This window comes from Eumetopias jubatus, unplaced genomic scaffold, assembly GCF_037043125.1.
Source record: "Eumetopias jubatus isolate StellerSeaLion01/CBP00866 unplaced genomic scaffold, mEumJub1_p1.0 scaffold_4, whole genome shotgun sequence".
NCBI lineage: Eukaryota > Metazoa > Chordata > Mammalia > Carnivora > Otariidae > Eumetopias > Eumetopias jubatus.
Window position 1 is genome coordinate 15,885,050 of NW_028274810.1, and position 27,471 is coordinate 15,912,520.

Below are 27,471 nucleotides of genomic sequence, written 5' to 3' on the forward strand. Positions count from 1 at the left end.
GTTTTTATCCGTGCCTCACTGTGTCATTCTGCATTTCTTTTCCCTCTGTAAATCACTGAAAGGGCAAGGAAGGGGAGGAAGCCACAAAATACATTAAATACACAGACATTTTCTTAAATTAAAAAGTCCTCAAATGTCTCTGAGAGTTAGCTTGGTGTTTTGATTTGAATTGCTGTTTTTGTAGCACTTCATGGCAAGTAAACAGGAAATTAAGACAATCTGAACTGTTCAAAGGGCAAGAAGAAACTGACCAGTAGGTTCCAACTAACCAGGGTGCTTTAGGAAATGACCCCACCCACAGGCTCTCAGAGCTCAGTCTGCCGACTCAGGACAAAGAATTTCCTCTCTACCCCCAGGCCAATTTGTTGTGTTCTCAGACAGCTCCCACGTTTTACTGATTCAAGGGGCTGTGTAGGGACAACATAATAACTCCATTTAACTGCTGAGGGAGTTTTAGGGAGGAAAATTCCCCTGCAAGTGCAGGTGAGGCTGGATGCTGAGGACAAAGAATGCCTTCACGGAGTGATGTCAGGCTACCTCCTGTTAGAGCCCCCTTGCCTCAGGGAGATTGTTTTCCCTTTCTTTTCCAACCTGAATCAAACTTCCAGCATCACAGTAGCTTCTTTGAATTAGGGCTGTGGTTCTCAAACGCTGGCATGCATCAGAATCACTCAGAGGGCTTGTTAAAACAAAGATTGCTGGGCCCCAAGCCTGGAATTTCTGACTCATCACTCATTAAGTCTATGGTGGAGCCCCACAAATTATATTTCTAAGAGGTTCCCAGATGTTGCTCATGCTGTTGGCCCTGGGATCATGCTTTGAGAACCAATGAATTAGGGTATTATGAGAATTGAGGTTACAAAGCAAATATCTTTTAGAAGTAGTAACTTAAAATGTTAATAACTGGCACATAATAGAACATGAGCTAAGCTTAAATGGATCCTGAATTAATAATAACTACCATTTATTAAGTGCTCTCTAGGAACGCCTGGGTGGCTCAGTCGTTGAGCGTCTGCCTTAATCCCACCTCAACGGGCCTGGGCATCTACATTTTTTAAAAGTAATCTCTACACCCAACATGGGGCTCAAACTCAGGACCCTAAGATCAAGAGCCGCATGTTCTACCAACTGAGCCAGCCAGGCATCCCTCTACATTCCTTATTAGCTCTCCAAGAGATTCTGATATACATCAAAGTTTAAGAATTAATACCTAAGCAGTGTTTCTCAAATTTGAATATGCATATGAATCACCTGAGGATTTAATAAATCAGAGTGGGGCCTAAGATTGCACATTTACAAAACATTTTTCCGAAGATTTTTTTAAAGTCATCTCTACACCCAAGATGGGGCTTGAACTCACAACCCCTGAGGTCAAGAGTCACATGCTCTACCGACTCAGCCAGCCAGGTGCCCCCTGAGACTATACATTTTGAACAAGCTTTCTGGTGATGCTGATGAGAAGCAAAGTCTGTGAGTGATGGTTTTCAAGCATTTTTTTTTTAAAGCATTGCAACTCTGTCTTTAACAAAATTTTAGGGAAGGCCTCTATAACACAATACTTGTCTCCAGCCAGGGGCCCCCGAGTCACGTCTATTACCCTCTGCGGTTCAGGGGAACACTGGTTAAATACTGTCCCAATACTGGACGGTTTCCAAAAACGCAGACCCAGGCCTTTGTACGTTTCACTGAAGACCAGGGCTTGTGGTCATGAGTCCTCTGGGAGTTTTTTAAAGCAATTTTTTTATAATTTAGAAGTTTCCTCAGTTTGTTTTTAATAAGCTAGGCTGGTTTCCTGATAGTCGCTGGAAACAAAAACCTTTTAAAAATGAATGGGGCTTGGGACATCTGGGTGGCTCAGTCGGTTAAGTGTCTGCCTTCGGCTCAGGTCATGATCCCCACATCAGGCTCCCTGCTTATTTCAGACCTGCTGGTGGACAAGAATTGGAAAGCATGTGTCCTGCTGTCCTCAGAGAAGCAACGGACCAGGAGAAGAAAGAAAGAATAGGCAGTGGAGGGAGACTCCAGACCCAATTCCTGCCAGTGGAAGTGTTGGATGGAGAGCTGGCCCAAACTGGGAGGCTCTCCTGTGGGGTTTACTGATAAGAAGACTTCATTTCCACTCCTAGCCTCTGAGGTCAGCCATGTCTGACTGGGAAGGTGGTTCTGTGTGTGTGTGTGTCCATCCTGTCTGTAGTTTGGGGTTGATAATATTCCCTGGGGGTTTTCCCAAAGCCCCAAACCAAGGGTGTCCCTAGAAGACATGGCAAGGATTCCTCGTGAAGCAGCCCATGCTACTCACTGGATCAGCACTCACAGCTCTGTGGTCATCCCTGCAGCCCTTCCCAGGAGTAGCCTCCACGTGCGGCTAGGAGCCTCCTAGCTGAGATCAGTCCTGAGCATAGGACTGATCCTTACACCAACTCCCCTTTAGTACCCCCATTTCCCCCACGGGACATATCCACCCTTGCAAACTGGAAGCAGACGCGTTGGCTCTTTGCAAGCTGTTAACAGATTCCCTCTAACACCTGGCTACTGCAAGTGTGGTCAGACACGCAGCCTCGATGTCACCGGCATCACCTGGACCTTGTTAAAAGTGCAAAGTCTCAGATCCTCCCACACCTACCAAATCAGAATCTAGTTTTAACAAGGTCCCAGGTGACTTGTATGGACAATAAAGTTTGAGAAGGTCTGCTTGAAAGCTGCAGTTCTCTGGCTTAGCTCTCCTTTAGAATCACCTAAGGAGCTTTGAAAAATCCCGATGCCCAGACTTATCCCAGACCAATTAAATCAGATTTCATGGGGATAAAGACCAGACATCAATTACTTTTAAGCTCTCAAGGTGACTCACTGTCCAGCAGGGCTGGGAACCAGTCTCTGAAGTGAAGGATGAAGCAGCTGCCTCTACTGAACTGTATTTACATTCTCCTGTGGGACCCTAGGAGACTGAAAAGACTTCCGACTGGAAAGGAATCTGTCTCAACTGGTGGAATCTGAGGGGAGGCATTCCAGTAGGGGAGAAAAGTTGTGGGAGGGGAGGCCAAGAGCCTCTCACATCACCAAGTCAGCTTTGATTCCTACTTCATTACATCACCCGAAAGAGCAACAACAAAAATTCTCTTCTATTTTATCCATGAGAAAAATGACTTACCCATTCCAAGTGTACTTCCAGAGCAGGTTACTGTAATGAATAACAACAAAAGCATTTACAACATATTAACTGACATATGTAAGATGGTGAAGATATTTTTTAAAAAATGGTGAAGATATAACTTAAAGAATAAGGGGATAGTCAAGCAAAGAATGAATAAGAACCAGCTTGAGTGATAAGAGGAGATAGCTACTCGCAGTATGACTTGGGGAGGTCACTTCACTTTTCTGTGTTTTAGTTTATCTGTAAAGTGGTAAGAATTAGAACGCCAACCTCATAAGGTCGTTACAGGGATCAACTGAGTTAGTGTATGTAAAGCCCTTAGGATAGTGCCAGGCACATACCCTCAATAAACAATAGTCATTAGTATCATTTATAGTGTTGTCCTAATTATCAAAGGAAGGTATCACTGATATTGAAAAAAAGGAAACGCAAAAAACAAAACCAAAAAATTTCCCCCAGACACCTGGTTTTTACCAGAGAGATGGATTCCCTAACTTGAGTCTAGACACCCAATCCTTACTAAAGTGGAATGACAGCAGCCTTGAGATGGCATCCCACCAGAGGGTATTAGAGCTCTAGCTAACAGGGACTTCTGGTGGCTAACATACTGGCTGTAGTATCTTGGGAAACACAGAAACTCATTAATTCATTAATTTTTTAATTTAAAATATATTGGGTGATAGTTATGTGCTATATGTTGAGAGTCCAGAGATGACCATTTATTAGGGAAAATAACACATTTTCAACTCACAGTCATATGGTGTGGTAAAGACGTGGGTCATATGGTGTCATAAAGGAGGGAGCAAGAAGATGAAATCAGCCTCTAGGAATTGGAGAAGACTTCACAGAGGAGAGGAGATTTGTGCTGGTGGAGTTCTCTTGGTGGAGGTGAAATTCCAGGCAAAGAGGAGAGTACTGCATCAGCTCAGAAGCATGATATGGCATGGAATATGTGTGTGCTGAGGGCAGATGTGTGTGAACGATCATGACCTGAGCCAAAGGCAGACACTTAACCGATTGAGCCACCCAGGCACCCCTATTTTTAATTTTTTTAATGTGGCTACTAGAAAATTTGAATCTTTTCATACATGGCTTGCATTAAATATCTATTGCACAATGCAGGTGTAGGAAGACCAACTGCAGACAAACTAGGAGGAGACTTGAATGCCACCCTCAAACTACTGACTTTTATCCTATTGGGAATTGGAACACTTTGAGGACTTGGAAGCATAGAAGAAACACAATCAGATCAGTGTCCTGGAATGACAACTCTGGTAATAGTATGGAGGCTGGCATGAACTCAGGAAGACAAGACTGGTGCAGTATTCTAGGGTAGAAGTGGTGAGGACCTATCGTATAACTGTAGGTGTAGGAGAGAGAAGAGAATTTGGATTTAAAAGCCATCATGAGGGGTGACTGGGTGGCTCAGTTGGTCTAGCGGCTGCCTTTGGCTCAGGTCATGACCTTAGGGTCCTGGGACTGAGCCCCCCATCGGGCTCCCTGCTCAGCGGGGAGTCTACTTCTCTCTGCTCCTCCCCCTCTTCGTCTGTGCTCTCTCTCTCTCTCTCTCAAATAAGTAAAAAAAATCTTTGAAAAAATAAATAAAAACCATCATGAGGGGTGCTTGGCTGGCTCAGTTGGAAGAGCATGTGACTCTTGAATTTGGGGTTGTGAGTTTGAGCCCCATGTTGGGTGCAGAGATTACTTAAAAAGTTAAAAAAAAAACCATCATGAAGTGAACAGGACAGGACTTGGAGACCCCTGAGATATGGAGGGTGAGGGAGAGGGAAGCTGGTTTCCAGCTCTCATACCCGAAACAAGGGTGCCAGGAGGAAGATTAGAAATTGCAGGAGAAGATCAGGACTTCCGTTTGGCCCTGAGGAGTTGAAGTGCCTGGGGCACCTCCAGGTAGAGGTATAGGAATATGAATTTAGGGGTTAGAAGAAGAGAAGTGTTGGGATGCCTGGGTGGCTTAGTCGGTTAAGCATCTGCCTTCGGCTTGGGTCATGATCCCAGGGTCCTGGGATGGAGCCCTGCATCGGGCTCCCGGCTCAGTGGAGAGCCTGCTTCTCCCTCTGCCCCTCCTCCACTCGTGCTCTCCCTCTCTCTGACAAATAAATAAATGAAGAGTTATAGATAGAGATATGGGAGCCTGGAAACTTCGTTTTTTTCATTTATAAATCGGAGATAATAAACTTTGTTGAACCTAACCATAGAGTTATTTTGAACATTCAATGAGATACTGAATGTGAAAACACTTGATAAACTATAAAACATAATGCAGATATGATGAAGTGCTGTTATTGAGCGAAAGTCTCTTTTTCCTGAAGAGCTGATCCTCACCCTAAGAAGCTATTCCTGTCCCTTCCCATAGGGCAGTACTCTGGGCCAGCTTGTCCTGTGGACAAGATAATGAAAAAACAAGGAATCAGAGCATGGCAGCCAAGGGCGGCAAGAACACCAGCAAGAGAAGCTGGCCTGGTTCTGTCCAGGGGCCATTTGCGTCTTCTCGTCACCTACACATAATTGGGAATTTTAGATTCTGGTTATCAGTAAAGATTTTTTTTTAAAGATTTTATTTATTTATTTAAGAGAGAGAGAGAAAACACGAGTAGGGGGAGGGGCAGGGGGAGAAGCAGGCTCCCCGCTGAGCAGGGAGCCCCATGTGGGACTTGATCCCAGGACCCCAGGATCATGACCTGAGCTCAAGGTAGACGCCCAACCTACTGAGCCACCTAGGCGCCCCATCAGTAAAGATTTCCAAGCCCATACTGATTCCTCTTCCTGTGATCACCTATAAAATTCTAGGGCCTTATCATCTCTTTTCTTTTAAAAATTTTTTTTAGAAATGTATGAAAAAATATATGACTATGCCCTGGGCAAGGTAGCAGAAGGTGCTGGTACGCAGAGCAGGAGAACTGCTAATGTTTCTCCACCAGCTCTGGTGAGATGGCAGTTGCTGACAGTCTTGTTTTGTGATCACAGTCTGCCTGCCCACTCATATTTCCAAACCTAGTTTATGATTTATAAGTTCATTTTTTCCTGATCCTCCGACTTCTCCTCAGTTATAAGTCTGAACTTGTGCAAAGAAAGATTCAAGTCTCTTAATTTCCAACGTTTCAGGGTGTCTTTCATTATCTCTGAGACTATGTTAAAATCTATTCCCAAATCTCAAAGCAGAAGATCATTTTAAATCTGCCTTACTATTTAAACAGCAAGCATCTGGTCCGTTTTCTGAAAAAGAAAGGGACAACGGAGAGAGGAGTGTCGCCGAATCACATGATAAGAAAGCGTCACAATTCCAAAGAAGCTTGAGGTCCCCATAGCCAGAATCCACCCGCAGGATGTAGAAAGTTCCCACCTTGTTGACCTTCCTACATAGCAAATAAGTGTGATTGCTCTGAGTCTAAATTCACAGATTGAGTTCAGAGTTAGTTTTAAATAAAGGGTTGTAACTTAATCTACCTGAATATATTTTTTTGGGGCAGAAAGTAAGCTTCAGTCCTGTCTCAGCAACTGGTGAGACCATCACGGTATATACATCCCCACAGGGTATCTCGGTGACATCACAAAAACTGAGGCCAGCGCTTGGGGCGCACGTGAAAATGCCTTTGGAACCATAGAGGTCAGTGCTGTAATTGGCAGAGCCCCTGGAGGCTTGCCAGTAGATGCGAATGCCATTAGGGCCCAGCCTGTATAATTTCACTCCCAAAGGGCAGCAGGCACCTGAAGGATAAAAAACAAACAGACACAAATCACTTACTCCACCATCGGATAAACATGGCCCTTATTACTATGGGGAAAGAATATAAGTAACCTAAATAATACAGGATTAGAGCATTCTTTGAAGGGGTACTCAGGTTCTTTCCATGAGTAGAAATCCATGTGTGCTGGCGAGGTGGGCCATGCATTTTTAATAGAGAAGAGTGGTGAGTCCAAAAGTCCCCACTTGGCAGATCCATATTGCATCTCAAACTATGTGAGTCAAATGCACAGGATCCTTGTCTAGAGCTTTCACGGTGCCCTAGTTCCATATGACTTTAGCGGGATTGAATTTAAATTGGCTGCGTTCAGCTTTAATTGGAAGACCTATTTTGCTGGCTGAGTAGCATGACACCTGGGAAGTAGTCACTTACACGGCGGTCCAGTGACCAGGCTTTGCTCATCCACACTTTGTCCATGCGAGCTCCCTAGGTCCTTCTTTTTCTCTTTTCTAAATGCCTTGAGCAGGTCACACATTCTGTGTCAGGCACGGCACCAAATGGTGGGTTACTCAGTAACTAAGATAAAAATGTTGTTGTATAATGATTAAAAAATTCAGTTATAGATAATCAGGTTCATTGGATTTAGTCTTTCCTTTTTTTAAAAAAACAAAACAAAACAAAAAGTTTTTTTACATGTGAAGATAAGCAGTGGGCCATATTCCCAGAACTGGGCATCAGGGTTAGAATTTAGGTAGCAAATCTAATGGAAAAAAAGGGATCCAAAGAAAGTATGAAACGGCTTACTTGTGTATAGCATGTTATAAATGCTTTCACATTATAGTTATTACCATTTCTCTTACCACTGAGGAAACTGGGTCAGGGAAGACAAGGCAATGCAGCTTATAAGAAGCCATGTCTTTAGGCTCTGGTTGAAGACTCTTTCTACTGCCCCTGAGGTGGCAAAATTATATTTCAGCTCTCCCGTTCCATGCTCCCGGGGCAGATACAACTAACTGATCATTGTGCTCTTTCTCATTAAAAAGGCATTTTTAGGAGTTTTCTTTTCTCTTCTTTTCTTTTTTCTTTTCCAAAACAGTGCTCCAAGCAGCCACTTCAGTGGGCCAGAATCATACAAGAGAATCTTATTTGCTAACCCTGTACCACTTCTACCTTCCCCTGCTACTCCCTGATGGTTTGGTCTTTGTGAAGAACAAGATCCAAAACCGCCAGTAGACAGTGCTCTTTCAGCCTGTTGAAGTAAGAAACCAGAGAAGGGACTGGCATGGTTTAGAAGAGAGAGGTAGTAGCATAATATAATGAGAAGAAAAGAATTCAAGGGGCGCCTGGGTGGCTCAGTCGTTAAGCATCTGCCTTCGGCTCAGGTCGTGATCCCAGGATCCTGGGTTCGAGCCCTGCATCAAGCTCCCTGCTCAGCAGGAAGCCTGCTTCTCCCTCTCCCACTCCCCCTGCTTGTGTTCCCTCTCTCGCTGTGTCTCTCTCTGTCAAATAAATAAAAATAAAAATCTTAAAAAAAAAAAAAAAGAAAACAAAAGAATTCAAGCCAAACAGAATGTGTGACCTCGATGCTTTCTGAGAACTCTGCCAGACTGAGTTACTCTGTGCTGCGAGGAGCCGTGCCATACAAAAATAGGTCCTCCCTTCAGGAAAAGTATACCTGAACTGTGTTACCAAGGGAATCAATTCACCAACCAACAACAGAAGCCTCTGAAGCTTTGAGGTTCTAAGTCAAGAGGAAAACTGTAAACATTTTAGAAAGTAACCTGAATTGATAAAGCTAGCTAGCTGGAGAGGTAGCATCTTTTTAGATGAGAAGGAGGGGCGTGTGTCTGGATTTATAATAGTCAAAATCCTTACTGGTATTCCAGAGCTGGGGTTTAAAAGAAGTCACTTACTGGAGGAGTAACTTTGGTAGGTGCAGTCTGCAGTCAACCCAGTGGCACTAATCGCTTTTAATACCACCGTGTAATTGATGCCACAAGAGATGCATCCCAGGAGGCACTGGTTTTGATGGGTGAGACACTTTGACTGTCCGGTGTGCGACTCCAGAACTGTCACATAGGTTTGGGCCCCGGTCCCAACAGTCCAGCTCACATTGATTAACGACTGGGTGACCTGAGTTACTGTCAGACCAGCTGGACAGCACGGCACTTAGGTGGGGAAAAAGAGAAAGAATTGGGGATTTACTGCGGAAAACAACCAAGAATGGTATTTTGTCTGTATTTCATTCAATATCCTAAATTTCTCAAACCTTCCATTGTTAAGCAAAATCTCATTTTGTTAAGCAAAATCTCATTCCCTCGGACACGTTATTTAACATCGAGTGTACATAGGGGGTGCTTTTCTCAAGAACGTGGAGCACTAACTAGCTGTGGGTAATGTGAGCTCCAATTTTTTTCAGAATAAGGAAGAAATCCTTTGTTGTTCCCCAACCTTAGCAATCTCAGTTGCAAATTTCAAAGCAATGGCTGTATTCACCTCTTCTCTCAATGTAACATTTTATAGCCTTTACAATTAAATGTATTTTGCCTTTTTCATGCATTTCATAGTGCATTATTGATATAAAAGCTTGTAGTATTTTTAGCCACCTAAGAATATCACGGCCAATTCTCAATTTTTCAGGGGCCCATGATTCAGGATATAGGTTATCTAGAATCTTCCTGAGTATTGGGCATTGTCTCTGTTCTGCTGCTTTTTATGTTCCAACTTTTATAGTCCAAAGTGCCATCCTTTGTACATAAGAGAAAATAATGTCCAAAGGCTTTACGTAATTTGCTAAATTTGCCTTACACCCAGCAGTATGAAGCAGGAACAGCATGCTCTTACCAAGCTCTTACTATATATCAGGCACCTTGTGGATTGCTTGCAGCATTAACTTTCACACCCTGCCCCACGCCGTGCCCCCTCCCAGGAACCCATGATGCCCCTTTTACCAATTAGCAAACTGAACCTCAGAAAGCATTTTCTACAGAAAGATTTGAAAGGGCTGAGCCAAAGAAATAAAAAAATAAGCCAGCTCATTTGGCCACTTGCTAGCTGTTTTGGGAGGTTATGTCACGGAGGAGTATGAATTCAAACACATGTTTTGTAGACTCCATGTACCCCTCCTTTGAGGTCAGCATATGACTATATTAGAGTCTTCTGATGACATTTTTACAGAAACCGTGTCCCAGGGTTGCGAGTCTTATTTTCTGAGACTGGGGCTGTTTATGAGTTTAACATATTTCTGTCACACTCCGGGCAGATCAAATGAGAAAGTTCATGTCTTAGAACAGTATCTAAGGACCACACTGAAGTCAACATTCAGGCTGGTGGCTGCTACCGACCTGTTTCTAGGGGCACGCTGTAGCTGGGCAGGCTCCGGCCGGCCTGTGTCTCGGCCACCACGGTGACGGAGAACACTGAGCCACAGGGCAAGCCCGCCATGGCGCAGGACTCTCCCCTGCTGCTGCACCGAAACAGCCCTGTCTCCCCCTGGGCTGTCACCGTGTAAGTGGCATCATCATTGGTGGGTCGCCAGTGCACGTTAATTGTGGAGTATGCATCCTTCGAAACACTTTTTATCTCAGGACTGCAAGGAGCTAAGAGAGTTTATTCATTGAAACAGTGTGAGTCAGAAATATCAGGTGTGCCATTTGATCTAAAACTGATCTTTCCCCCAAATGAGATCATCACTACTTTCAACCAGACCAAGCACAGAGGACAGAGTCATAGAGCCTTTGTAGGGAAACATGGTATTATCTTCCTATAGCGTCGGACTCACTGGAAAAGGTTAAGAGGCATTTTGAGCTCCAAAAGCAAAAGCAATTAAGACAAACATTTGGGGTCTTGAGGCTCCTGGGTGGCTCAGTTGGTTAAGTGTCCAACTCTTTCTTTTTTTTTTTAAGATTTTATTCATTTATTTGAGAGACAGAGAGAGAGAGCACAAGCAGGGGGTAGGGGCAGAGGGAGAGGGTGAAGCAGACCCCCCCCCCCCCCGCTGAGCGGGGAGCATGACACGGGGCTTGATCTCAGGATCCTGAGATCACAACCTGAGTTGAAGGCAGACACTTAACCGACTGAGCCACCCAGGCACCCGGCATCCAACTCTTTTTTTTTTCTTAATTAAAGAGTGAAAATTTATTTTTATATCCTTCAATTTGGGAAGTTTATGGGCAATCTGAACTTTTTTTATTGGATTCAGATGCGTCCAACTCTTGATTTAGGCTCAGGTCATGATCTCAGGGCTGTGAGATCAAGCCCCGTGTGGGGCTCTGAGCTAGGTGTGGAGCCTCCTTAAGACTCTCTCTCTCCCTCTGCCCCTCCCCCCAGTAGCTCACTCTCTCTCTTTCTCTCTCCCTCTCTAAAAAAAGAAAGAAAGACAAATATTTGTGGGCTTAACCTTCATAGTGTGAATACGGATAAGCCCCCCAAAAGTCAGAGGAACTGAATGGCTGAAGTCATCACTGGGGAAATCTTCCATTCTTCCCATGACCTCCTTTTTGGTTTTCTTTTCTTCCCACTTCCCCTCTTCTACCTTCTCTTCGGCCTCTCTGTAGTAAGACAGGGGCTCTAATGGTCCCCACAGAGTGGCCTTACAGTTCTTACTGAATGCCCATCCCGGGGGGCGTAGCTGGGGTGAATTGTTCAAAGGTCAGTGAAGGAAGTCATAGCTGCATCATACCTGTGGTTATAAATTGGGAAGTACAGGACATATTGCTGCCCTGGACTTCGCTGAAGGAGTACACGGTGATGTTGTACTTGGTGTCGCACTCTAGAGCTGAGAGGGTGCAAGCAGGAGCAGTGTCATTGCACTCAACCACGGTGAACCCATCTACAGCCTTGGTTTCATAAAGTTCGGCACCGCGGACAGGAGACCAGACGATCTCTACTCTGTCACTGGACACCAACACAGGGTTGATGTCGGTAGGACAACAGGGAGCTGGAAGCAGGAGCAGAGAGAGAATGGAGGTCAGTAAAGGAGAAATGATGTCAGAGGGACCCGACCTCCTGGTGCCCAGAGCCTCTGCCACCACTCTCCTAAATTGCTGCAGGAATCTCCATGGGACGACTGGGTGGCTCAGTCAGTTAGGCATCAGACTCTTGATTTTGGCTCAGGTCATGATCTCAGCGTCATGAGATCAAGCCTGGCATTGGGCTTCGGCCTGGGCGTGGAGCCTGCTAAAGATTCTCTCTCCGGGAGACAAACCGTAAGAGACTCTTAATCTCAGGAAGCAAACTGAGGGGGGTGGGAGGGATGGGGTGGCTGGGTGATAGACACTGGGGAGGGTATGTGCTATGGTGGGTGCTGTGAATTGTGCAAGACTGTTGAATCACAGATCTGTACCTCTGAAGCAAATAATACATTATATGTTAAAATAAAATCAAATAAAATCCAAAGGGGTAGGGAAGAGTCTCTCTCTCCCTCTCCCTCTGTCCCTCCCCTCCCTCTCCCTCTCAAAAAAGAGAGAGAGAGAGAGAGAGAGAGAGAGAGAGAATCTCCTACAGATCTGTCCAGTTCCGATCTTGACCTAACACCCACTAAATAGAGGATAATTCCCCTATGCATGTGATGTCCAAGGTCATTACAAGCTGCATCCTGTCTACATGTTGAGCTGTGCCTCCCCATCGCCTGCCACACCAATTTTCTCTCTTCTCTCTCTCTCTTTTTTAAAGATTTTATTTATTTGAGAGAGAGAGAGCAAGAGAGAGAATGAGAGATCACAAGCAGGAAGGAGGGGTAGTGGGAGAGAGAGAAGCAGACTCCCCACTGAGCAGGGAGCCTAATGCGGGACTTGATCCCAGGACCTTGGGATCATGACCTGAGCTGAAGGCAGACACTTAGCCATCTGAATCACCCAGGCGCCCTCACACCAGTCTTCTCAATTCCCCACCCCGCATATGCTCTCATTTACCTATGCCTCAAAGACCGCTAACCCTACACTGGAATGTTGTTCCCCTCTTCTGCATGAGAAAACTCATACCTGGTCTAGCTTCTGGATCCTATCAATCTTTCCTGACACTAACCAGATAAAACTGAGGGCTGGAGGAGGGGGAAGCATGATTGTATTAGTAGATCTTAGAAGAGACCCTATATTATGTCATGGATGAATTCTGACAAATGTCTAACTCAGCTTGGACTTTCTCTAGGATGCCCTTGCCCCACCTACATTCCATCCACACTTCAATATTCAGGTCGAGGCCACTCCTTCTGGAAGGCCCTCCAGGCTCTTGAGACTTGATTGGTAGCCCCCTAACCCATATTCCAAAAGCACCAATTATTTGATTCCTTCATCTTGGTAAAATTTATTGTAATCCAGCTAGTAGCGTTATGTACATAATGATACAGTGTTCTTATTTGTCAGCATGGTTAATTAATTTCAAGTCACTCGCTCCATTCATTCTTCAAAAATCAGGACTCTCCTATAGGCTGATCGCACTATGATAAGCATTGAGGATGAAGAGGTAAATAAAACAGTTCCTGCTCTAGAGAAGATCCAAGTCTAATGGAGGAGAATAACAGTAATAAGGATGCTAATAAAAATACTTTGCACTGTGCTTTGCCACATACAAAGACCTTTTCATATTCATGCTCTCATTGTTTGTCCCATTTTGCAGTGGAGTATACTAAGAAACTAACAAGGTAAATGTCATTATCTTCATTTTACAAATGAGTTAGTGGTTGAGTTAGGCCTTAAACACAGGTGTCCTGCTGCAGAACCTTCCTCACCATGCCTTTGCAATTTCATCTCTGGTTTTGGGTCTTGGGGAAAGAGTGAACTCCTGAGATGGGATGACTGCATCCCCTTCGGCACCCTGCACAGGGGGCTGAACACTGAATAGATCTTGGTGGAGGTTTTAATTTCTCAGAGCAGGTGTGAACGACTATATTCTTTGCTCTCTTTTCACTCTTAAGCCTTGCATTCTTGTCAAGCTTGAGGCCAGGAAGCCAAAATTTCCTGATCTGGAAGGAATGTGAGAGCCAAGGCAGTCTATGTAAGTCAATTAGTGCAATAGGTGATCTATGCTGCTGTAGAGTTTAGTGACCTCAGCACTCCCTTTATAAGCATGAAGTGCAACTTACCTGTGGTGTAATTGAACACATCGCCCAGAGGACTCTGCCCTGCCTTGTTATAGGCAAAAACACTGATAAAGTAAGTGAAGCCACATTCAGATAAGAAATTGCACTGGGTGAGGGATGTGTTGCAGTGGACTTCCAAGCCATCATCACTCTTCACAAAGGCCACGTAGTAATCGCCCAGATCTACATCGGACCAAGCCACAGACAGGTGGCCTGGAGGATCTTCTTGGATGGTCACTCTTCCAGGGGCACAAGCAACTAGGAAATGGTACATAATGAACAGCTATCAGAGTCCTGCAGGAGATTTCCTTTGCATCTTTGCGATTGTCCAGGATACTGCAGGCGCCGGGCAAGGAATAAATCAAATAGCATGTGCACAGCAACGAGACGTTCTCACGTGTTGTAAAACTTAACTCACACGGTACAGAAGCAGGTATGGATCCCCTTGGTTAATACCGCTGCGTTTCCGTGTGAAGGCAATGCCAGGATCAGCACAGCGTGAAGGAAGGAACTCAAAGGAAGCGTGTTCTTTCGATCTCTACGCTTTTAAGATTTTAGCCATCTCTAGTGGCACTCCTCCTAAAATAAATTTCACAATTCTGGAACCCAGGAAACACATAGCACTTTCTAAACATATTTCTTTTATTGATCAGTGTGGGCCATGCCCATGACCCTGACTGATTGTTCTACACGAAGTGCAGTGGTGTCTCCCGACCGTAAATGTGCAGGATTCCTTCTGTGGCGCTTTACCCCAGCTGCACATTAGAATTAACTGAGGCACTTTTACAAACTAGTCAGACCCAGACTCCATTCCCAGAAGCTCCGATTTCATTGGTCTTGGGTGGATCTTTAAAAAACTCCCCGGATTCTCTTAATGTGCATCCAAGATTGGGAAACACTGCATGGTTCTCTCCTGCATGAAATGACTGACTTGGATCTGCTGTGCTTTTGAAAGTGTATTCTTATCTCTTCCTTCACGCTCAGCTATCCCGACCTCATAACCATTTCTAATGTGCCATCCATAGCTGTCAAAAGAGAAGCCAAATCACCAGGTGTGCTATCAGTGACCTTAATTTAAGAACCATAAGAAACCGTGGATCTGAGAGCTTGGCTATTACTTTTTCCCTGAGAAACACAGTGCATCAGCTTGGGGATGGCTCTTTTCCTCTCTGTTCAGAAGCCTTTTATGCTTAGAGTGATATAGTTCTGACTGTTGGGTAAAATGAACATTACTGTGATTATCTACATCTTCCTTGGCTTAGAGGATGAAAATCAGGCAATCCTGGGCTTGAATCCTAGCTCTAGCACTTACTATTGGTATGCCTTTGAAAAAATTACTTCACTTCTCAGACCTAAAGTTGTTTCTTTTTTAAAGATTTTATTTATTTATTTGTGAGAGACAATGAGAGAGAGAGAGAGCAGGAGAGAGGGGAGGGTCAGAGGGAGAAGCAGACTCCCCGCTGAGCAGGGAGCCCGATGCAGGACTCGATCCTAGGACTCCAGGATCATGACCTGAGCTGAAGGCAGTCGCCTAACCAACTGAGCCACCCAGGCGCCCAAGACCTAAAGTTGTTCTATCTGAAAAAGGAGACAATAGAGCCTACCTCATTGAGATGTCATGAAAATTAAGTAAAATAATGTACTTATAGTGCCTGGTACATAGAAGGTCATCACTAAATGCTAGTTCCCATCACCAAAACATACAGATGTTTTTAACTAGACGAGTAAACCTCCACATATGTAAGTCTTTATTTCTCCGATAAGATGAAAATGGGAAGATATTTAAACACATACGAAGAATTATAGACCACCCATCTTTATCTTAAAAAATACCTCCCACCAGGCCTAGGTCTGTGAAGCATGAGGTAAGGAAGAGTACTGCATAGTTAGAGCTGTGTATCACTCCAACTGGATCTTAGAATTTGTACAACTTCACAAAGGATACAGGAAATTAACTAATGATAGATAGGAGCCTGGACTCCTACCAATTTTCAAAGAAGTGCTATTTCCAATGCCTGATACCTGGTATCACGATCACATTATTAAAACTCATGAGAATGTCCAACTCAATGCTTTCATTCGGACCAGGCTTTCATGTTCACTGCTTCCAGAGTGTTCTGGAACATTATCAGGTGATTTTTTGTTTCCCTTCTGGCAGTTGCCCTGGGTCGCCAGCCCCACGGTGATCTCACACTTGTTTACGTACCAGTTTTCAGGGCCTCCGCGGAAGTTGATTTGCTAGAACCAGCATCATTACTTGCTAAAACTGAAATGAGGTACTCAGTCCCACACTGGAGCGAGGAGATGGTACAGGCGCTGAGAGTTGTACGGCAGCTCAGCTCTGAAGAGTCGCTCAAAGCCATCACAGTATAGTTGAAAGCTCCTTCCCTGGGGGCCCATGAAACAGAGGCCTTCAGAGCACCACTGTCAAAAGAGACTCGAATGTTGGCAGGAGCTGGAGGACCTAGATTTTTGAGAAACAATTACGATTTTGCAGTAGCCTCAAGAACCCAAGTAAGATCTGGCCTAACAACCAATATTGCAGAGCTTGGAGGATGAGGCACCATGACAGAAGGAGAATTGCTAGTGTTTAGAGCATAACATTGGGATTTAGGGTAACACATCTGCCGTTGACTGTGCAAACTCATGACTAGCTATGTGACCTTGGCCATGGTATTTACTCTGTTATTTAATTTTTTTATCATCTGTAAAATGGATCTAATAAGATCAGTCCCTAGCACATATAGATGGTAAATAAACATATTTTGAATGAATGAATCAGTGAATGCACAGCACAACAAGTGATTGAATAATTAAATGAAATTATAAATGTGAAAAGGGCCATGTGGGTATGTTATTATTAAATGGTAGGTCAAATATTCTATTATTGATTGCTGAAGCTGAACGGATTGGGCTTCAACAACATCCCTTCTTTACTTTTTATTTTTTATTTATTTTTTAAAGATTTATTTATTTCTTTTAGAGAGACAGAGAAAGAGTGCAAGTGGGGGGGGAGGGGCAGAGGGAGAGAATCTCAAGCAGACTCCCCGCTGAGAGTGGAGCCTGATGTGGGGCTCCATCCCCTGACCCTGAGATCATGACCTGAGCCGAAATCAAGAGTCGCCACTTAACTAACTATAGATTACTCTCTACACCCAACTTGGGGCTCGAACTTACAACCCCGAGATCAAGAGTCATAGGCTCTACCAACTGAGCCAGGCAGACCCCTCCCTTCCTTACTTTTGACACCTGCTAAGACTTTTTCTGTAAGAGCTTTTAGGTTATAACTATTTCTAGAAGAGCAGACTTTCATTCCATTCTAAATCAAAGGGCAGGAAGGAACGTATCAAGTGTGATGGTCACACATTGAGGCAGTCATTTTAGTATCTCCAAAAACACTTCCCTCTATATCCTCAGAAATACGCCTTCCTTTTTTTCAGGGTTATCCTCTTGAAAAAGCTTGAGGAGTGTTCTCTTGGGCTGGAAGGAGAGAAACAGGCCTCAGTTCTCAGAATCTGTGCTGTAATGAGGCCCACCTGGCCGGCATTCGCGATCTCCTTGCATAGCATATGAGCAGAAAGCAGGACCTTCTGGACCCAGGGAAGGCCCCATTCGAGGAAACAGACTCAACAACTCATGCTCTGTCATGTTCCCCCAATAGGCCATCTTCACAGGACCCTTCCCCTGTTTCATGGTGAGCTTAGCTGCAGACGCAGATCTGCTCTGCGGGTAATTCTGGGCCCAAGGCTAGTAAGGGTCACCTGCAGCATTTTAGGACAACCTGCCCCTTCCCTCATGGGGCATGAGAGAACCAGGAAAAATGAGTAGAGTAGTTGGGGGCTGTTAGGCGCTGAACTGAGTCCTCTCAAAACTCACATGTTGAAGTCCTAACCCCTAGTGCCTCCAACTATCATCTTATTTGAAAACAGGTCATAGTAGATGCTATTAAAGTAAGATGAGATCATTAGGGTGGGTCCTGTCCAATATGACTGGTGTCCTTATAGAGACGGTTAATTTTGTGCTCACCGCAGCAGCAAATACACTAAAATTGGAATGATATGGATTAGCATGGCCCCTGCACAAGGATGACATGCAAAATCATGAAGCACTTCATAAAAATAAATAAATAAAAATAAAATAACAAAAAGAGGAAGTCTGGACCCAGGCATACACTTCCAGGATGAATGCCATGTGACTGTGAAGGGTGCCCTCTACAAGTCAAGGAGAAAGGCCTGGAACAGATCTTTCCCTCACAGCCCTGAAGGAGCCACCTATGCCGACACTTTGATTTCGGATTTCTGGCTTCCAAAACTGGGAGACAATACATTTTTGTTGTTTAAGTCGGTTTGAGGTACTTTGTTTCGACAGCCCTCGCAAACTAATAGGAAGGCTAAATCTAAACTTTACACAATTTTGGGATGCTGGGTGGCTCAGTCGGTTAAGCATCTGCCTTCGGCTCAGGTCATGATCCCAGGGCCCTGGGATCAAGCCCCGCATCAGGCTCCCTGCTCCGCGGGAAGCCCGCTTCTCCCTCTGCCTCTGCCTGGCACCCCCCTGCTTGTGCTCTCTCTCTCTCTCTGACAAATAAATGAATAAAATCTAAATAAATAAACAAATAAATAAATAAACTTTACACAATTTTAAAACATGGGAAACAAATGAAGAGGAAGACTTAAAGAAAATAGTCACTTGTCGGAGAAGGCTGTCCCTGTCCCCAGCCAGGTGGAGAGGCTTGCTCCCGAGCCGCTCTGTGCCTGCAAATCCTTCTCTCTATTACACGGAACTGTCACCACTGTTTTATACATTGGTCTCTCCCAAGACACACTCAGTTCTCTGAGTGTAGGGATTATGCTTTAATTAATTTTGTGTCCCCATCAGCTAAACTACGTCCAGCACATAGTGGGCCCTTGATCATTGTTTCTGGGAAGAAAGAATGAATGAATGTCTAGGAAAAGGCCCAGGGACCCTGGTTTATCACAGACATCCTGACTTACCGGGCCCATCCTGAATCACCTTCGGGCCACCTTGCTAGGATTTCACTGGAGAGAAGTATTATAAAAGGCAAACCCTTTTCTCCCTGAATTTCTGTCTTGACCCATAGACCATGGGGCTTCCTCTCCCCTCCAAACTTGGGAAATGTTGGAGACAACATTTCTGGTTTCTTTCCACCCTTTCCTTGGTCCTCTCCAAGGGATGAAATAGTTTATCTGGTTGGTGAGAGTCTAGCATCTATTAGACCACATTGTCAGTGGATGGCTTACTCTGCCTTGAGAGACGGAAAAAAAATCTCCCTCCTTCCCCCTCTCTCTCCTTCTCATTCTTTTAGCTTGTTGCAGCAACGCAGTGTGGGCTTCCACTTAGGAAGTGGGATCCCTTGGTCGGGGTACCCCTGCCATGGGGATGGGGAGAGAACACACACCATGCTCTAGCTTCTCAACCTTCAACTGGAGGGGAGGTGATAGGAAACCCCGTGCTGACCTCAGGTCTAAGTTTGAGGTTTTGGGAAATATATCTGAACCTCTGATTCCCACCACAGCATTTAGTGCCGTAACAACAGGAACTTTGTTTTGTTTGCTGCTGGATCTCTAGAACAATGCCCACTCAAAGTTGGCACACACTCACTAAACGTCTACTGAATAAATGAATTCCTGTTTCTCCCAATTCTTTTTGTTTATGCTATTGGTCTGAACCTAGAAAGGGTATGGGAAACCGGTAAACCTACCACAAATCATCTCCCGCTGTGTGATACTGAATGTGTATGCTTGAAAGTAAGCTGGCTATCAGGGAGGGAGAAGTCACGCTCTGTGTATGCTGAGCAGCATGTCTTTATACATGTAGTCAGCATTTAAACCACCAAAGAGGAACAGTCAAGGCACTATACATAAACTCATAATAAATTTAAATATCTGTTAAGTGTACTTATCACTTAACACCACTCCTGATGGCTACAATGCAGAGCCCCTCTCATTCATCAAAAGGGAGATTGCTGGGGGCTGCGCTGGGAAATCCTTACTTGTTCTCTGATTGCAGGTAGAGTCATCCCCAGGTGTTCCATTGGCATTCCATGCATAGGCCTTTATGGTATAGAGAGTCCCAGCTTCTAAACTGGTGAACGTCAAGGAGGTGTTTGTGGTATTCTCTTTCCATATTCTACCCAAACCATTCGCTCGCATGATGGACACAGAGAATCCAATTGCCATATATACAGCTTCCCACTGCACAAGGATAGAGTCTGGACTTGGAGAGCTTACTTCTAGAATTGGTGCAGCCAACACTATGAGGACAAAAACACATGTGTTTGCAATGGAGGATAATTCAAATTTAGGAACGAGTAATTTGAAGTTGATCATCCATATTATGAAATAATCATTTGCTTTGAAGGATTTACAGCAGAGTCCCATCAAATAATGGTTATCTAAATGTAAATTAATCATAAATAACTCGGCAGAGGAATGGGGAACAGAAAAACTCTACTATTAGGCATTACTTTCAACTGGAGGTTGGTAAGAAATTATATAAAACATCCCTGTATTTATAGTATAACTCAATGGGGGAAGTGATGGTTTATAATATTTTAATGTGCATACAACCTTTTGGAAATATGCCTAGGTACAACTTTATCAACTCAATTTAAGTAATGCTGATGACAAACTCTAAATGTTTTCATTTTAAGTAAGTCAAAATGTAGTAAAATCCCTTCTATGTGTTCTTTATTTAGCATGATCTTTATGGATAACTGAGGTTAAAAACAGAAATCCCTTTTTCAGAGCTTTAAAAGCAGGGGTGTTCTTAAAGATACCCAGAAATGGGTTTTATTTCCCAAAGCATCTGGAACTTAAATACCACCTCCTCCACAGATATCTGAATTGCCAAAAACATCATTTGGTGGCTTTCGTCTCTGGGCCCTGAATCACAGGCACTCACATGACACAAAATTATATCATGTACTTGAAGCCTCCCTATAAGTGATCCAGGTCACAAACAATAGCTCAACAGAGGATAAGCATCCTGCTACCTGTCTTTGCCTGCTTCGGAGGTGATGCTTGGCTTCTCCCAGTGGCACTGATGGATCTGACAGTGATTTGGTACAAGGTCGCAGCCTTCAGGCCTGTCACAGTGCCTGGGGAATTGGCCACCATGGTTTCAATGACAGTGTCTCCATCTTCAGCTGTGAGGAGGTAACTGGTGGCCCCCGGCACTGTGGCCCATTCCACAGTGATACTGTTGCTGATTTTTGAATAGGCCTGATCAATAGTGGGTATTTCGGGAGCTGAAAGAGATTTTGAAGATTTTATGTATTTATGTATTTATTTATTTTGGAGGGGAGAGAGAGCTCGTGCATGAGTGGGGGGTGGGGCAGAGGGAGGGAGAGAATCCCAAGTGGACTCCACGCTGAGCATGAGCCCTGCACAGGGTTCCATCTCACAACCCTTATATCGTGACCTGATGGAAATCAAGAGCCAGACGCCTAACCAACTGAGCCACCCAGGTGCCCGTTGGAAGAGATTTTGAAGTTGTACATTAACTAGGATACCTATGAAGATTATTTCTTCATCATTTTACTTCTCAGACTAAATCATTTTCATGTCACCCTTTAGACATAAACTTTGCCCTCATTTTCTTTTCTTAAAAAGATTTCATTTTTAGAGGCACCTGGGTGGTGCAGTCGGTTAAGTGTCCAACTCTTGGTTTCAGCTCAGGTCATGATCTCAGGGTCCTGGGATTAAGCCGCACATCAGGCTCCATGCTCAGCCGGGAGTCGGCTTGAGATTCTCTCTCTCTTTTCCCCTGCCCCTCCCCCTGCTTGCACTATCTCTAGCTCTCCCTCTAAATAAGTAAGTAAATAAATAAATCTTTTAAAAAAAAGATTTTATTTCTGGGGCGCCTGGGTGGCTCAGTTGTTAAGCATCTGCCTTCAGCTCAGGTCATGATCCCGGAGTCCTGGGATCGAGCCCTGCGTTGGGCTCCCTGCTCAGCGGGAAGCCTGCTTCTCCCTCTCCCACTCCTCCTGTTTGTGTTCCCTCTCTCGCTGTCTCGCTCTCTGTCAAATAAATAAAAAATAATGATAATTTAAAAAAAGATTGTATTTTTAAATAATCTCTACACCCAACGTGGGGCTCGAACTCACAACCCTGAGATCAGGAGTCCCATGCTCTACTGACTGGGTCAGCCAGGCACCCCTGCCCTTCAGGATCAAGACAAAACAGAGAAAAAGAAAGGCAGAGCTATTCTCCAGAAGAGAGCCAGAAAGCTCAAACCTCTCATTCAGGAACAGGATTTCAAAAAGAGATTTTTCCCAGTTGCCTCTAGGATATTTTGCACTTTATATACTTCTCAAAGAGTTAAATCGGAGTGGGGCTAAAAGGGTGGGGCCCCTGCCTGGCTCAGCTGGCGGAGCACACAACCCTTGATCTCAGGGTTGTGAGTTTGAGCCCTACATTGGCTGCGGAGCTTATTAAAAAAAAAAAAAGAGTGGGACGTGATTGCGGGAAAGAACTCAGAGAAAGGAGAGAGTCACTGAGGGGCTTTATTCTAGAGGCTTCTCTGGCTTGGCACTCCTGAATTCCCAGGCCTGTTCTGCCACTGCTACTGTCCCCTCCCTGTCCCTCACCCATGCTGCACTGCCTCCTCCTGATGGCCAGGGTCCCACCCCTGCTGCGGCTATGTCTCCACCCCACACACCTGCACATTTCCCACAGGGCTTTAAAGCTAAATGGAAGAAGGGGGCGCCTGGGTGGCTCAGATGGTTAAGCATCTGCCTTCGGCTTGGGTCGCGGTCCCGGGGTCCTGGGATCGAGTGCAGCATCGGGCTCCCTGCTTGGCAGGGAGCCTGCTTCTCCCTCTCCTTCTCCTGCTCCCCCTGCTTGTGCTCTCTCTCTCTCTCTCTGTCAAATAAATAAATAAAATCTTAAAAAAAAGACTAAATGGAAGAAGAGGGAGAATTGAGTTGTTTTAGGATTGCTCCATTGTACTTCCGTATTATCAGAGTAGAACCATTTTTAGATTCTTCCACATAAAATAAAAACAAACTTTATTCTCCCCTTCTTCATCAAAACATCTGCCCCAGCATAAGAATGAGACGCTGTGGCCCCTCATTTGGGCCAGGCCACAGTCTGTCTGAGGGATACGAATGCTTATGTCAAGAGTATATACATTCCTACACTTTGGGGCAGGGGTAGGAGATACAGCATGGTGACAAGATTTACTACATTGTAAAAATCCACAGACACAGAGAATGCCCTGGGTATAAGAGGTCCAAGTGGAAGGAAAGAAAGGTCACATAAAAATAGCTGGTTTTAAGTTTGGAACTCAGCCTTTTCTGTTCAATGATACTGCATTTGTTGGGGAAAACCCCTATATACCAAATTCCAAACTAAACTCTAGGGCAAAGAGGAGAAAAAGTAAATACAGACCACATTTATGATTTACCAGTATCAACTCCCTCCCCCCAGCAGACCCCCACCGGCCAAATCCCAGTGTGCATGACACAGACAACCTTCTCTTTCTGCACCAATAGCCCAGAGAGTTGGCTTTGGCAGCGACTCAGAAATAACCATGCTGCAAGATTGAACAAAGTCTCCACTGTGCACTGGCCAGACATTCCTTGAACATCACCCAGGACTGTCTCCTTTGCCATCAAAAGAAAACTATGAAAGTTATATATGCTAGGGAAAAGCAGAAGGTGACTCTGCAGGAAGCATCCACGTCCTCTCGCCCCACTGCAGGATAGAAAGCCCCAGCAAGGGGCGCGTGGGTGGCGCAGTCAGTTAAGCATCTCACTCTTGGTTTCAGCTCGGGTCGTCATGATCTCAGGGTTGTGGGATCGAACCCCGCATCCAGCTCCTTCCTCTGTGCAGAGTCTGCTTAAAATGACCTCTCCCTTTCCCCCTCCCGGCCGCACTCTCTCTCTTTCTCTGAAGTAAATAAATAAATATTTTAAAAAATATATTTAAAAAAAGAAAGCCCCAGCAAGGGCCCCCACTTTCATCCCTCCCACACATTCATCCCTTTTCAGCTACCAGTCACTTGTCCTGTGTTATTTGCCTTCTTTCCTCTATCTAACTTTGTGATGTCTTTTTTTTTAAGATTTTATTTATTTATTCATGAGAGACAGAGAGAGAGAGAGAGAGAGAGAGAGAGAGGCAGAAGGAGAAGCAGGCTCCCAAGGAGCAGGGAGCCCGATGCGGGACTCGATGCCAGGACCCTGGGATCATGACCTGAGCCAAAGGCAGACGCTTAACCATCTGAGCCACCCAGGCGCCCTAACTTTGTGATGTCTTGCGACTCCTTTTTCCTTTGTCTCTGCAGTTTATCTTCTCTCCTGTTAGGCCTGGCTGCATTCACAGAGTGGTTTGAGAGGCATCTGAAAGGCCAGCATGACATAGGCTATCTCCTCACAGGCCTGCCAAGGGGCCTGAGGGCGCCACAAAACTTGGTCCCTTGAAGTGAGCTGGGAGAGGCACCTTTGCTCAGAAGGGGTAATGCATGAAGCCAGTGTCAGCAGGATGAAACACAGGTGGAAACAGCACAGGATTTGGATCCAGGAGCTCTGGGTCGGAGCCCCGGCTCTGCCATTTACTTTTGCATGGGAACGTGTACAAGTCATTTAACCTCTTCTGGCCTCCGTTTTCTCCCTTGAGCATGCAGAATATTAATAATATCTACACCTTAGGATTTACTTTAAAATGTAAAATATCAAAAAAAATGTGAAATATCTACATCTTAGGATTGTTGTAATGATTAAGTAAGATAGTGTGTGCAAGGGCACTTTGAAAGGTGGGAAGGGCTGGTATGTACGTGTGTGTGTATGTGTGTGTGTGCGTGTGTGTGTGTGTGTGTGTGTGTGTGTGTGTGTGGACCAGGAAGAGCAAGTTTTGGGTTTGAAAGAGCTGACCACATGGCACAGCCATGGACAAGTACCAGGGAAGGTGAAATTCTGGGGGAGTCTGGGGTAAGCACAGGAGAAACAGATTGTCTGTGATCCTAGGGCAGGATATGAGCAGCAACAGCAGTGAGAGATCAACACCTCTGTACTATGCTTCCCTTAAAGAGATGAGAAGCCCGAGTGGGATGGGTAAGGCTCAGGAAATTAGCAGCAAGTCTTCCCTCTTTCTGAGTCCCGTGTCTGGCCCACTTACTGCTTTGATGAAAGAGATAACTTTATTCTCTAGATTTGCAAGCAACCCCTCTGATCAGTGAAAAGTAAAACCCTTTGCTTCTCAGCATCTGTGCATTCTCCCAACTCATGGAGATCTAAATTAGCTCACGTAGCCCCAGTGGCCAGATACAGATACAGAGCCTATTTCAGAGCTGGAAGAGAACCATAATACACACACCCAGAAGGAAACCTCCTTTACAATGTCAATAAAACACATCCCATTTATTGGAAAGCCAGGTTGAATCAATAAACAGCACCACCTCAGCCTGCCCCGTTCTTTCTCTCCAATGGTGTGGAGAGTGTGGGACTAAAAAAGGACCTGCTCTGAGGGCTCAGTGTGTCCCGTGTGTCCTGGAACCTTCTAAGAGACGCAGAACTAGATTTTGTCCCCCTAAAGGCCACTTCTAAAAAAAGTTACTTTGTATCAGGCCAACCACTCCTTTTCATTGCTTCGTGGTCACTCCTGAAGGTTTCTCAAGAATAAGGTAAGTAAATAAAAATAAAGCATGAGATGATTTTTGAAAACTTATTGCACATGCATCGATTTTATGGGTCAGTCATACATAACTATGACAAATTTTAATATTTTATTTTATTTTTTTAAATATGCCCAATTTGGGGGGGCACCAGATCTTGGGCTTGTGAGTTCAAGGTCCATGTTAGGTGTAGAGATTACTTTAAAATTAAAAAAAAATTCTTAAAAAAAACCACCCAATTTTTAAATTGCCTTATTTGCACTTCCTTTCCTGTGGTATAGACAAAATAATAAATAAAAATTGTTCTCATTTTAGTTGAATGCCATGAGACTTTATTGTTGATATAATCAATATTATATGGGTCCTCCAGATAATCAAAATCTCATTGAATATACATTTCCTTTCAGGGGACTTAGATTTCTAGAATGGAGGAGCTGGGCAAGGTCTCTAGAGATATTATCTTTGCCTTTAGTCATTTATTTAGGAAAAATGATAAAATCTTTTCAAAAGAAAGCCTTTTTCTAGCTCTGAGTTCTCTTTTTCTGTGTTTTAAGGATGCACTATTAGAAGTGTAAAATCCTTTCTTATTAAAGTAGAGAATCTTGAACCTCTACTCAAAAACATTTCTGTTTTCTCCTCTAATTCTTCAGAAGACAAATAGGAAAAATTATATAAATTAGACTCTTCACTATTTATGCTTAAAACTTTATTTCTTTGACTAGAATGATAATCATCATAATATTCTATTGATGGCTAAATGTATTTGAGAAAATCCATGACTACATGACTTTCTATCCATCTCAGTACTCAATAGGAATATATTATGAGAATTTCTAAGTTTGATCCATGTATTTATTGTCTTACCAGTTAGATTCACAGTGTGAGTGCTCAGAAGATGTTAAATATTTTTCCTGGTATAGCTTTTCTATTTCAGGGTAGCCCAAGAATTAACAATGGAAATTAACATCAAATATGGGGAGGGAAAGCTTGTGTTTCAAAAAATTTTACCTGTTTTTGCTGAAGCAACCTGAAAAGGAAAGTTTACAAAAATTAGAACCATGAAGAAAAAAACCACTTAGGGAAACAGAAAACATAAATCAGAGCAGTAATAAATTTATCACATTTTAATGCATAATGTGAGCAATATTTGAATCCATACAGAGTATTTATTTGCACAAATCATTTCCCAAACTCAAATCCACCACAAAGGAATCCTAAATAGAATTTAGAGGCTGGAGGCAGATCACGTTACTATTTCATTTTTCTCCCTGAATCTGCCTATTGAACTAAGTCAGTGGCTGCTGACAGATTTTTCAAAAATCTTTGTTCTTAAAATATAATGATAATCTTGTTTTCTTTCTCTAGTAAACTGCATTAAATTTCAAACATGCAAACATATACAATCTTTGTACGGTTATTTTGTTTTTGATCTCCCACCCCCTAGTCTCTCAAAAAAATAAGAAAGAAAGAAAGAGGTAATAAATGCCTTTTTTTTTTTTTCTAAATAGTTGCAGGTAGGTTGGAATGTTGAACTCACCATTTTAAGACAGATAAGACTGAATCCAATCAAAGGCCAACAGTTCTTGGGTCCACCAGCCATCCTGTTGGACATAGCCCTCACATGGCACACAACAGAGTGATCAGGGTCCTCTTTGGTCCCCAGGAGGGCAACACTGTTGGTCGCTGGGTTGCTGGGCAGCGATCCTGGGAAGTAGCTCCTCCCCTTTAGAGTGGAGCTGACCCGTTACTGGGGGGCCCTTGGAGACTGGCAGGGACGGGTATTGCAAAGACTGGAAAAAAAAAAAGAAGAAAACCACACCAAACTGGCCAAAAAGCTACTGTAACCTGGGTTTCAAGGTAATATGTAGGATGCTCTCTTCTTTATTTTTTTAAAGTTTTTTATT

At 44.1% G+C, this 27,471-nt stretch overlaps 1 protein-coding gene and 1 non-coding gene across 3 annotated transcripts; one reads left to right on the plus strand and one right to left on the minus strand.

Moving 5' to 3' along the window:
• Nucleotides 1-23: 23 nt before the first annotated feature.
• FNDC7 (fibronectin type III domain containing 7) lies at nt 24-27,248 on the minus strand. Of its 2 annotated transcripts, XM_028101891.2 has the most exons (12): nt 27,105-27,167; nt 26,576-26,594; nt 20,949-21,203; nt 19,947-20,207; nt 16,140-16,397; nt 13,937-14,191; nt 11,537-11,794; nt 10,200-10,454; nt 8,769-9,023; nt 6,617-6,877; nt 3,149-3,178; nt 24-55 (listed from the first exon to the last, which is right to left on the minus strand). In XM_028101891.2, exons 1-12 carry the CDS (start codon nt 27,165-27,167, stop codon nt 24-26), a joined length of 2,202 nt encoding a protein of 733 aa, XP_027957692.2. The 2 variants fall into 2 exon arrangements, with proteins under 2 accessions (XP_027957692.2, XP_087879054.1); XM_088022928.1 differs by lacking the exon at nt 8,769-9,023 and having other exon boundaries at nt 27,105-27,248.
• Nucleotides 17,952-18,053, plus strand: LOC114208136 (U6 spliceosomal RNA). Its single transcript, XR_003608980.1, has one exon. It is a non-coding gene; the product is annotated as a U6 spliceosomal RNA (small nuclear RNA).
• Nucleotides 27,249-27,471: the final 223 nt, after the last annotated feature.

Bases quoted from the DNA above. Each gene is read 5' to 3' on its own strand.
- FNDC7 (XM_028101891.2), bottom strand. From the start codon at position 27,167: ATGGCTGGTGGACCCAAGAACTGTTGGCCTTTGATTGGATTCAGTCTT. The intron at 10,455-11,536 runs GTATGATGCAGC...AAACTCTCTTAG, and splicing joins TTCCCAATTTATAACCACAG to CTCCTTGCAGTCCTGAGATA. The intron at 9,024-10,199 runs GTCGGTAGCAGC...TCCCCACCTAAG, and splicing joins CAGCGTGCCCCTAGAAACAG to TGCCGTGCTGTCCAGCTGGT.